Below are 12,719 nucleotides of genomic sequence, written 5' to 3'. Positions count from 1 at the left end.
TCCAGTGGACAGAAATTCGAAAGTTGCAAAAAGAAAAAAAAATCGTTCTCAACTCCTCACATAAAAAGGCCTGTTAAAAGCCCAAAGGCCCCTAACCATTCGTCTTGGTCGCATCTACCATCCCATGGGCCGTGGGCTTGGCTAGAACCGCAAGAAAGCCCTCCTCGTCGGCGGCGGCCGCTACCCCAAATCTGCCGTGCCGGCGAAGAAGACTTTCCGAGCATCGCCGCCTCCGGTCGCCTCGCGCTCGCGGCGGAGCTTCACGTGCGCGTCGGGTTGGCAGCGTGGTGCGTGGAGAGCTCACTGTGGACGCTTGTGGCCCTCCTCGCACAGCAAACGGCGGTGAGATCGCTCATCCTTGTCTGGTTTGATCTCGGATCTCCTATGCAACTTCACTGGGTTGAGCTCTGGGGATTTCTGAACCGCAATTAGCTGCTGGCCAGGCTCCCCAAATCCCGGCGGGCGATGCAGGCGAAGAAGCTGACGCTGCTGCAGACGGTGGCTGCCGCGGGAGTCTTCTCTGCCGTCTCGTGCTGGTAACACAGCCTGCCCTGATGTAATCCAGTGTCCCCTGCGAATTCTCGCTCAGACCTCAGAGCATGGTGGATCCTCTTGTGCTGCAGGTATGGCTTCATGTTTGGAAGGGAGTCCGCGCGGCGTGAGCTTGGTGGCATCATAGACGACCTCCGCAAGTCCACCACAACCGCTTCCTCTGAACCCGATGCTAATTCCAAGCCATAGTACGGTATGCTAATTTTTCGCCCTCTAAATGTGGTCAGTTTGTTTCGGTGGATCTGGATTGTCTAAGCTAGATGCAATAACCAGTCCTGGAGATGTTTTTGTCACCCTCCAAAATGTGTATCACTGTATTCAGCTTGAACATCTACTTATTTAGAACGACAAACGAGTTAAAATGTCTTTTGGTTAGGGGGATATTGGTATTGATGCCTTGCTGTTGGGTGTGGCTCATTACCCCCCCCCCCCCCCCCCCCCCCCACACACACACACACAATGTGTGTGGATGTAGACATATGTATGTACGAATATTACAAGAAAACTGTATGCAAGCAAGATGGGAAGACCCACATCATTTCATTTCGTTAATAAACCTTGGGCGCAGCAACACCGCTCCATGTTTGAGCTTGACAGTGATGGATTTTTGTGGGGTTAACAAGCTTTAGAATTTGAATGGAGAAACAATGTAGAAGAGTGAATGTGTTTAATTGCATATTAGTACCACAAAAAATAACTTAACATTTGGTCATACATCTATGCACAAAGGACCAATATAAACATGCACAATTCCCTAAAAAAAATATAAACATGCGTAGTGACAGCGAAAAGAATCTTGGTATTATCCAGCTTGTAGATCTTATAGTTGGACATGCAGATTAGCCGTAGAATATATTAAAAAACCTGAGATAAAAGGAGAAAGGCTGAGAGAGATGAAATTTGCATACTTTTTTTAAAGCCCACATTCAGTTATAGCTCAAACTAATTATAGCTAGGTAGGCACCATGTTTCTGAGTTAGGTAGGCACCTGGTCATCATGAATAAAACTCTCACTATCTTAAGTTGCTGTAATATTTTGGCAGACAACTAGTAACACCATCACTCCCCCTCCTTCCTAATCAGTAAGGCTAGTCCCAGTGCAAGGTTTCATTGCACTGTTTCCAAAGATGCCACATCATCCCATGAGGTGTATTCTCATGAAAGAAACGGGGAGTCCCAGTGCACAATTTCATTTCACGATTTCATAGGATGCCCATAACATTTAATTGTGAGGCATGTGATTGGATATGGTTAGATGAAATGAAACTCTATAGCCCACAATGCAAGTTTCAATAGGTTTCGTAGTCTTGGAAACAGTGTATACACAGTTTCATCCTGATGAAACTCCTTCCCTCTCTCACTTCATAACTACCATGCCATGTCATCACATATGCTAATGTGTCACCGTATTTAATGTGCATGAAACCTCTATGAAACCCCCACTGGGATTAGCCTAAGAAATAAGGTACAACCAACATTGATCTTAATTAGCTAATCCACCAACAAGAGTTGGTGCAGGACAGTGGATCTGGTGCAGTAGTGAATGGACTACTACTGCAACTTAAGCAGTGCCACGGTGCCACCTGATCCTACCCTGCATGTAGGATTTAACGTCCATGATATGATCAAGCTGAGCACATTTATTTCTTACTTCCTGTTTTGGGGAGATTGTAGTATAGACTGTATAGTGAGATGTTTAGAATGTGCGTGTGTTCCTTGAGTTTGGTGTGAGGAAGAAGTCCTTGTGCTATCTAGTAGTAGTAGCAGATGGCTTATATGTTCTGGACGTGTATGCTTTTGAAATAGAGCGATGCTTCTTGCTGATGAACTTGGATGCTGTAAAAGACAATGTGGATCCGGTTGCTCCAGTTGCAATAATAGCATATGGATAGGGGAGATCATCCTGTGACTCTAAAAAAATATAAGAGTAATATGTTTGCTACAAATTCAAGTAGGAACAATAAATGGTTCCCACATCGCACTTAGTAAAGAGGAAAAAATTGACAGTATGTGTAACTGATGAAGGAAGCACAAATATTGAGTTCACCATTGAGCAACACCAAAAGAGCAACTGATATTTGTAAAGCCAATTACCCTTATTTTCCCCCCCCTCGTGTATGATCTGCAGTCTTCATTATCTAAGCATCTATAGTCAACTAATAGACAGCCAGTTGGCCATTTGTAAGGGCCGAAGGATGCTATACCAGTGATTGAAGGACCTGCTGCGTTTTGCACCCTGCGAGACAGGGAAAAGCCGAGGAGAAGAATACAGCCAGTTCTACGAAAGGGATGAAATACGAGGACAGCCGCTGGGAAATTTTTATTTTTAAACCTTTTTTAAATTTATTTTTAAAACCCCTCTCCAATTATATTTGCACAGCGTGACTCTTTTGGTTGTGCCGTGCACCATGGCACAACATGTAGCCGCTGTTGCGCCGGTGCATGTGGCACTTCAGCGCCGGACTAGCGAGGCACTGACTGGGCGAGTCATTGTGCTAGGCCGCCCGGCACGACAAGGCTGCGACAATGTCTTCCCTAGACAGCTGCGCCAGCCCTTTCCCCTCTCTCCCTAGTCTCTTTGTCCTCTCCCATCCTGACCCGACACCAAGCAGCCTCCCGCTACTCCCCAAAACCCCCCAAAATCATGGGGGGAATCAATCCCCGCGTTCTTGGAATGTATTTTTCTACTTTTTCCCCATCTTTTAATTTTGCATTTGGTAGATCGGAGAATGTTTAGGTGACCTAGGTTTAGAATTTTTGTTTTTGAAAATTTGATGAACTACAAGTTTGTAATGTAGTAATGGATGCTTAGTTCATACACAGTTGAATTTCTGCTTGATGTGTAGAACTAGTTGCATGCATCGATTTGTGTAGTTGGTGATGTATTCTGTACTATATATGGTATGTGTAGGTTGCTTTGTGTAATATGTGCAATGAATGTAGTTTATTGTTGTAATATTTGGTATGTTAACGTGCTTGTATTTTGTTGATGGATCATTTAGTTCGGATGTTTCATTTAGTTTGTAGATGCCTTTGTATAAGATTGCAATCACAGAACCCTCTTTTAAAAGATACAAGTTGCAGAATGTAGATTCTAGGAAAAAGTGTATTTTTCATCCTCTAAGTATTGCAAAAGTGTGAGTTTCATCACTTATGTTTTATTTGGTGCAAATCAACCTCTCAACTATCTAAACTGGTACACTAATCATCCCACCCTGATTTAACAACAACGGTTTAGTGGCATCTGACACTGGTTTATGCCACGTAGATACTTAGACACGTTAGCTTCTATTACATGATATTTCACCGTCCAAATTATTAATCGGACACGTCCTCCACCAATACATCCAAACAGATAACTCCAGCCTCCAGCAGACCAACAACACCAGCAAGCCATCCATTAATCATGCGCCTATCAGATCGAGCTCTGCATCGGCAAATCGACATCCACTGCAGCTGGATCGAGCTCCAGCACCACGAAATCAGGCTCGAGCCCCGCTGCGTTCGGATCGAGCTTCACTGCTGCCGCGTCGAGCCTCGCTGGCCGCCGAATTGATCCCCACCGGATCGAGCTTCACCGCTGCCGCATCGAGCCCCGCCGGCCGCCGCGTCGAGCCCTGCCGAGCGCCGAATCAAGCTCCATTGCCGCTGCATCGAGGCGTGGTGCATGCTGCTGCTATGTGTCAGGAGCTTCTACCTTGGCTGCTTGCTCGGTCTTCACCAACAGGCAATCCGTAGCTCCATGTGATTCGTGTGTTAGCCCCAACTTTCTAGTGTTTTTAGGATGTCACATGTGAGTAGCAGCAATTCATTTACCGGAGTTCCATGGGAGTGTTTTTAGTTTGTGGATTGGTGGAGCTCATGGCTTCAAGAATTCAGACTTTGCCATAGCTGCCATGTGGCCTATTGGCCTTGATGCAAATTTATGCCCTTATGTTATCAAGTTCAAGGAAAACACGATGATTGTGACATGTTACATATCTCATATACTCACCATGATACGCAATTTTGCATCTGTAGATGCTTGCTGCCACTGTCGACGTCTTCACGAGCACTCGCGCTAGGGTTAACCACCGTGTGGCATCAAGGATTAGTAAACATATGTGGCTTAGCGGTGCTTAGTTATATGATTACATGGTATAAACCGTTGTTAAACCGAGGTGGGGATGATTAATGCACCGGTTTAATTAGTTAAGTGATTGATTTGCACCAAATAAAATATGAGGGATGAAACTTACACTTCTGTGATCCTTAGGGGATGAAAAATACACTTTTTCCTAGATTCTATAATTTAGAACCCGAGAGTCATACCCATCATCAAAACTATAAAGATGTGACTAACTGAATCGTGATTTTGAGATCAGTAAGTGCTGCAAATTAAAAAGGGTGACTATTCCTAATCCCGTGCACAAAACTACAGTATGAGCTAAAGTAATTAACTGCACGTGGGGGCCCTGTGCAGGTGGCCACCTCGCCCCTGTCGATGGACGGCCGAGCTCTTACCCCGTATATAAAAGGCTTGTCATTCTCTCTTCCATACTCCTACTACATACCCTTCCTTTTCTCAATTCTCACTCAAACAAATTCCACAGAGAGAGGGAGGGAGGGGGAGAGAGATGGCCGGGGGATGGCTCCTGGAGTCCTGGTTGGCCGGCAAGGGTGGTGGAGAGGGGAGGCGTCAGGGGCTTGTGGTCTACTTCGCAGCTTTATCGTTCTTCAAGACATCTAGGTAGTGCACCAACGGATTAATGAATCCATAGACGGAATTAAGGTGTGTGTATCGCTTTACGATCTGCCTGCCTATAGAGAAATCCCTGAATGGCTGAATCCAAATTTTCAGTTTTGAGCTTGGAGCACGATATTGGTATGGAGCGCTGCTACAAGTGGGCCGAGTATACTGGTGATTAGTGAAAATGCTTTACCAAGCTATCGTCATACGGTGGGCAGCACCAACAATAGCAGATCATGTGCAGAATTAAAGCAAGCAACTAATAGCAAACTAGTACTGGTGTCTGTTCAAAATAAGAGAGATCGATCATGATGTCTGTTTGCAGTTGCAGAGACCATGCATTTTATTTCACATATATGAAATTTCGCTTATCGAAAGAAAAAAAAATGAAATATCCATAACTTGGGATTTGTAAACTGATTTGCTACAATATGTTCTGACGTCCTGTCTAATCCTCGTCCTCACGAAGCAAAGCCCAAGCAGAGAAATCCCTGATGGCTGCTGGCTGAATCCAAATTTTCAGTTTCAGCTTGGAGCGCTACATGTGGGCCGACTCGTGCTCCTCGTAGCCCATTTTAAGTGGTCAGCCCACTGGTAGTATCCCCAGTAAGATTCAAAAATCAAATCGTGCTAACGGACAGACAGGTCCTTCGTCTCCTCCGCTGATGCGCAAACGGCCATGGAGGCCGCCGCCGCCGACCTCCTCGCCGCCCTCTCGTCCCCGTCCTCCCACGCCGGCATCCACTGCCGCTTCGCCGCCTACCGCCTCCGGCCCTTCACCGCCCATCTTCCCGCCTCAAACCCTAGCCTCAACCCGCCTCCTCCCGGCGCGATCGCCTGCCTCCGCCCCCTCGCCAAGCGCTTCCTCCCGTTCCTCAGCCGCGCGCTCCAGCTCCTCCCGCCTCTCGTCCGCGCGAGCTCGGGCGGCGCCGTCCGGTGCGCCGAAGAGCTCTTCGAGATCTACGCTCTCCTCCTGGACTGCCTCGCGGCCATTTCGCCCTGCCTCGCGGGGAAGCCCTACTCCGTGCTGCTCCAGCGCGGCCGCTTCGTCTGCTGCCTCGAGTCGCGCGGCCGCCTCGGGCGCGCCGAGGAGGAGGCGGTCGCCGCCCTCGACGCCCTCCGCTCCGCGCTCTCTCCACCCGCAGCGAGCAACAAGTCACTATCACGACGCGGCGGCGGCGGCGCTGCAAGTGCTGCCTCCATTATCCTTCTTCCGGACCCTGCTGGCGTCGCTGGGGAGGCTGGCACGGACCCTGATGTCGCAACACTCGCGGTGGAGCTCACCGTCTGCCTCGCTAATTGTGCCAGCAAGCGCAAGGTGAAGGAAGCCGCCCCTTACGAGCGGGTTCTCAGCCTTGTCGAGCAGCTCCAGCCATGGCTTCCGTGAGATTGATTGCCAACTTTGCTTTCGGAATTCCGTAAACAAAATACTGGGCAGGCCAGGCTTATGCCTTACGAGGAGTTTATGTTTCTGTGCAGGATTCTGCCTGAAAACGTCAGCAGGAAGTATCTCACCCTGCTTTTGAATGCAATGAGTCGGTGCACCTTTTTCCTTGCTGCCGAGCCTTCAGTGCTTGGAAAACAGCTATTCATGTGCTCGAACCCTGATTTGTGGCTCTTGTTGGGTTTCAACTCTATCCTACCCCAACTTACTTGGGACTGAAAGGCTATGTCATTGTTGTTGTGTCTAGCAATGCAAAGCATACCTCATATATCTTTAATGACTTCTTAGCCTTAATTATAAACCGCAGAAGCTTCCTTGGAAGAACTTACCCGTACTACTAAGGAATCAAGAAATTTATCGCATGCCTTCAATGGGAAACTTCTTTTTAGCATTGACTCGATACAATAATCATTACAAAGAAGGCAATGTTATGGCCCCTCGTTTCCCTGCTATTGACCCTTTCAACACATTCTATCTATTGAATCCTAGTGGTGACCTGACCAGCACACAAAAAGAATTTGAACAGTTTTTCAGAAACTACAAGTGGAAGGTAAATGAGTTTTCAGACCTTGTAGATATAAGAAATCAGCTCCTTGTTTGAACATCATTTTTCTCACTGATCAAAATTGGTTCACTGAATATTCTAATGGAACATTAAAATGTAGTGCATGGATTGCACAAGTACATATGTGCATGGCATACATAAGTGGTTTGTTTTATCTTTTTGTTACATTCTAGAAATAATGTTTTACTGAAAATGTGGTTCATTTCACTGGCAGCTTTAGTCATCAGTTCCAGATCAGTCTTCTTGTCAATTTGTCACCGCTTCTGAATGGAATTAATGTTTGGGAAAAATATATTATATGCCACTGAACAACTTTGGTTTGCACGATCTTGCTTTTTTCCTTCCATGCCATCATTGACTTAGTGAAAGGTCATGGTTCACCCCCTCCTTCTGAGGTTATGTGCTTTCCAGACATTCTTTTCAAAAAACTGTCATGTTAGCTGAACTTGATGGCTTGGAGTAGATGGTGGGCTGAAGGGATGTCAATTGGCATATGGGTCATAATTTTTGCAAATTAATATCATGAGAGTAATAATAAGCACTTAATTAATACAGAAATAAAGATATTCAATGGCATATATAGAGTTTTCTCTATGGTGTTGGAAGGTACTCCCCCCTCCATTCCGCAATACTTGTCCATGGCCTCGAGAGAAAACGTTCTATAATACCTTTCCACTGAGGATATCAAGATTCAAGAATGTAGTTATTGTAGTTTTTCCACTCCCTACCCCTAATTGAATGCTTCGATAGAAGGGAAGTGGTTGTAAGTTGTATTATTACATTATAAATAGGGTATTCATGGTCACATTGATTTTTTCTTTGAAACTTGTATTTCCTTGGTCTGTGCGCATGGTGTGCTATGAAAATGCATAAAGATTGGAAGAACATATTGCATGTAGATGTTGCAACTACTATAAAAAGCCTTAGCCTCTTGTCATAGGTAATTGAGTGAAGGACCACTATGATTGTCTAGCTTGCAATCCAACATTGGAATGTCAAAAGTATTCATGTTGCATCATAATGAAACTGAATAGTGCAATCAATTATGATGTGCAGGGAAAGGCTGGGCATAATCCAACCAGTGAAGAGCTGGTCATGGCTTTGGAAAATTATGATCTTTTCCTGTACTTTGGGCTTGGAAGTGGTACGCCCAAAAGTTTAATGTTTTTCCCGGTCCATTTTTGTTGAATGTTTTTATCAGTGTCGCAATTATTTGAAGTTCTGTTCCTTTAGCCTACTGTAGTCGTATCTGATGGTTCATACTAATTAGTTTATAATTAAGAAACCCATCCCTACTGTGAGCCTGATGCGTGGCAGCTAAGTTCCTTTTAACTGTGTGGTAACCCAAGCTAAATTACTGTATACCGTATACCGTATACGTCTCTTTTTATAGTAGAGAAGAGCTGGCAGTACAGTGCTCTACTTCTGATAGGTAGGTCCTATACAAGGAAGGAGAAACCTGTCAGACTGGCAGAACGCTTCTCCCCCAGCGCCCGTATCCAGCTCCTGAGCATATCGAGATCGGCCCTCCTCCTCCTGTCTCTTGCGACCTCACTGTCGGCGATGGGCGATGGGCATTGCAGACCAAGCTCCGCCATGGCTTCCTCTCCCAACTCAACCTCCGGTTCCAATGAAGCAAGGAAGGCCTTTTCTCCTTGCTGCACTCCACTCACCAGCCAGTCTGTTCCTGATGTCGCTCCAAAGCAGGGGCACTTGCTGTTTTGCATGCATGTCAAGGGTGGAGCTTTGGCTGTTTGTCGGGGTCAAAGGATGAGCTCAACCTGACGTTTTTTAGTAATCCAGTGAAGAATCACTATTGTTAGAAGTCAATGACTCCCAACCGGCATTCCAGTTGTGGAGAAGACTCTCACCAGTGCTGGCCTAGCTCTGTCTTGATGCCTGTGTTTTGACTGAAGGTTTCGGTGTTCCGTCTTGGTCAATTGTGCATGCTAATTTCCTTCCACAGAAGGTGCCCTTGTAGTGCTTTAATATATACTATAATTTTTTTTTAAAAAAATGTAGTATTGGCATACCAACCGGTGTAGTTCTTTTTAAATACAATCAGCTTGCTTTTTATCTAAATCTTTTGTTATTGTGAACTACACTAAATGGTGTGAATTTAGGCAATATGACTTCTCAGACGTATTAGCACAGTGGCATAGTAGACATCAGTGGGGACTAATTGGCTTGTGGTACTGGAACCAGAAAGTTTTGAAGTGCCTAATGTCATCGACAATCAGTTGATGATATTACTGTTAACAATTGTGAACTAGCATGTGTTGACTATTGTTCATATCCTCTCTTTCTTTTTCCATGGCTATTGTTCGGTACCTGTTATATGAGTGCTAAGAACAACAGTCGTTGGTTCCTTGGTTGAATGAATCTAACTAGTTTGGAAAAACGATGCAGGAACTAAGCACGTGAACTTGAAGGAAATTGACAAGCTAAATGACTGTGCATCTGCTGTTCTTATGGGGTGCAGCAGTGGAGAACTGCATTGCAAAGGGAGCTATGCACCTCATGGGGCCCCGCTGTCCTATTTATCCGGTGGTTCACCTGCTGTAGTTGCAAATCTCTGGGATGTTTCAGATAAGGATATTGATCGGTTTAGTAAAGCTTTGCTCCATTCATGGCTGCGAGAAGATTCTGCAGATGACAGCAATTGCTCGCAATGTTCCCAACTGACACAAGAGTCTGAATCCATAAATATTGGGGTTGAGGGAAATGACAGGAGAGATGTTGATACCAAGCGGTGCAGCTGCAGGCAGAGGCGAGTTAGCTTCAAATCTAAGTAAACCCAGGAGTGCTCGCAGGCTTCCACATCTGATTGGTGCATCTCCTGTTTGTTATGGTGTGCCTACTATCATCAGAAGGTAGTAATGCGTGGCCTGTTCTCTAGCAGGAGATGTCATGATCGCCTAAGTGTCGCATTATAAATACGGTGGCATACATATCTAGGAAGGACAATTCCTCACTGATTTTTTTTTTAAATTTTTTTGTACTAGACTGGATTTGGCAGGGAATTTCTCATCCATCTCCTGTTTGTGGGTTGGATGGAGTGCCGGGAGTCTTTTATTTGCCCATCAAGGAACCGAAATTAAAGCATGCATTGATGCTCCTGGTGGCTACCTCTCGATACTCACCTGTTTATTTTCCACCAACCTCCTTAAATTTCACCAAGCCGTTTCACCTTCCCCAACCATCCTCCTCGGCATCTCTATCACTACTAATACCTCAGTGACTCCGCTTCATACATCTCAATCTCATTTTCATCCGTATAATTGGTCATATATACATTTGTTATATCTTGTTAGAGGCTGCTCAATATTCTCAACTAGAGTTCCAATGTTAGCTCACCTTGCTTATTTGGGTCGTGGCTCCAGGAATGTCACCTGGCTGAGCTTGGAAGTTTTGTTTTGATGCTTATTCGTCTTTTGGCATCTTTTATGATGAGTTGCCTTGTGCTTGCGTGCTTAAACATGGATGGGTTTTTTAGTTTATTTTTGCTGTTCTCCAATGAAATCTCCCAGGCCCATCAGGAAAACGACAATTCCTGATTAACTTTCTGGGAATATAAGCCTAGTCCTTGCAAAATTATGTCTCCCAATTAAAGTATTTGCATATACATATATAATGTGCTAGAAATAGGAAGAAAAATATGAGTGCTATCATGGAGGTGCTTTAATAGTGACTCGTATCAACATTTCAATGAAAAGGGGGCCATTTTGAGTTATCCTGACTAGAGAAGCCCAGCCTGCTTTGTGTTTCTTGGATAATTCAGTAATTGATCAGATGCCCTTTTGAACAAAATCAGACAACTTTGACTTGCCTGAAAGCTACCACTCTGTGCTCATTTGCCATCTTTCACTTTAGGGTTGGACAGGACTAAAAATTTGGTCAGAATAGGATCAGATTGCTACGGAGTATAGCGATCTGTCTTCCTTTTTTTCTTACTTTTATCCTTTTGTTTCTGGCATGTTCTATCCTGATCCTACTTGGGTGTAGAGTTGCATGTACCATTACAATTGATATTATCAAACTGCTCCAAATTCATCTGTTCTTTTTCTGGATCTTCTTTCCTTCCTCTGTTATGAATATATGTTTTTGTTCGATCGTTTTCAACATATTAATTAGTAACTCATAACTTGGAAAATCTTGCAGATAATGTGAGTATCCCCTCGTGCTTCTTTTGTCGAGTACTCTGCGAAGAGTTATGACTTATGAGCCATGTAGCTAGAGGTTTGAGAAACTATAATTTTCTACAGTTCCTCAATGAATTTTCTGCTGTAGAGAAGGGATAATGAGTAGTATATAAAACCTGCAGTTCCTCCATAGAGCACCAGTAGAATTTCAGAATGGGACTGGTACCAGATCTGAGAGCTCTCTCTTAAAAGTATGTCCCTCTCTTGAGGTGGTAATGGAGCAAAACCAACCAAAAGTTAACACATGTTTATTGCAGAAGGTTAGAAAAAGGGCAGATTGCTATCATGTAGAGAATCCCTAGCCTTTTCCATCTGTCTTCCTCTCCATCTCGTGATGTGCACTCTTCACTCCTCCCCTTAATTTGTAAGCACTTGTCCCAAGCTTGATAGGCCCTCTTGTCGTTCTCATGGTGGTGAGCAATGTCAGGAAGCAAAAAGGCCCCATGACTCACCCTTTTCTTTCTGTCACGGTCCAGCAGCTCTTGAATATCTCCAGTGGCATCATATAATCGCATTATTTGCATATTAAGTTGTTAACGTCACATTGAATTCCTAGTCTAGGCCTGAAGCATCCATGATCGAACACGACGGATTCTCGTACGTTGCATCCACTTGAATTGAAGGCCTATTGTAGTTATTGTTTTGGTTTTTCTCTGTACTTGTGTTGATTATTCATTGGCTCCACTAATGAGTCACTAGAGTATATCTTTGGGGTATAGTGACTGAATTTTGGATTTCCTGCGACTTATTTGTAAATTTAGGCCCCGGAAAAGTTTTGCCAATGGGTGTGCTTTGGGTGTCGTCTATGATAGCTACTCCCACTTGCTCATGTATGTCTGCTCATTTGCTCACGATATTCAACATGTGGATCATCCTGGTCAAAAGTGCATTAGTTCATTAACTTCATTCGTAGACTGTAACATCTGAAACTTTGGCAACTCTAATGTTCACTGGAGAGAGGAAAGAAAAATTGTGCAACTGGTGAAACATTTACACTTGTTCTCCCAAGGTCCTTGATTGTCCCTGTGAACTGTTGCTTTTCTTATCCAAGGACAAAAATGACTGGCTAGAATCTTTCGTGCGCCTGTCATTGCTGCAAACCAAAGGAACATGATGAGCATATACACAGCTTTTGTATTGCAGCCACTTGAGCAGGCAAAAGGGGAATTGTTTGAGGCTCTTGATCACAGAAACAAACGGCTTCTACGATGAGTCAGTCATCTGAAA

General features: G+C 44.6%; 1 protein-coding gene across 3 annotated transcripts; it reads left to right on the top strand.

The window, feature by feature from the left end:
• The first annotated feature begins 63 nt into the window (after positions 1-63).
• Positions 64-4,523, top strand: LOC117851899 (uncharacterized). 3 transcript variants are annotated; one of them, XM_072293364.1, is made up of 4 exons: positions 64-342; positions 444-536; positions 624-745; positions 3,908-4,523. In XM_072293364.1, the coding sequence occupies exons 2-3, from the start codon at positions 466-468 to the stop codon at positions 739-741; spliced, it is 189 nt and encodes a 62-aa protein (XP_072149465.1). In that variant the 5' UTR covers positions 64-342; positions 444-465; the 3' UTR covers positions 742-745; positions 3,908-4,523. The 3 variants fall into 3 exon arrangements, with proteins under 3 accessions (XP_072149465.1, XP_034589704.2, XP_072149466.1); XM_034733813.2 differs by lacking the exon at positions 3,908-4,523 and having other exon boundaries at positions 624-1,123; XM_072293365.1 differs by lacking the exon at positions 3,908-4,523 and having other exon boundaries at positions 433-536; positions 624-1,123.
• The last annotated feature ends 8,196 nt before the right edge of the window (positions 4,524-12,719 follow it).

This window comes from Setaria viridis, chromosome 4 (assembly GCF_005286985.2).
Source record: "Setaria viridis chromosome 4, Setaria_viridis_v4.0, whole genome shotgun sequence".
NCBI lineage: Eukaryota > Viridiplantae > Streptophyta > Magnoliopsida > Poales > Poaceae > Setaria > Setaria viridis.
This window is presented reverse-complemented; position numbering and strand designations above follow the sequence as displayed.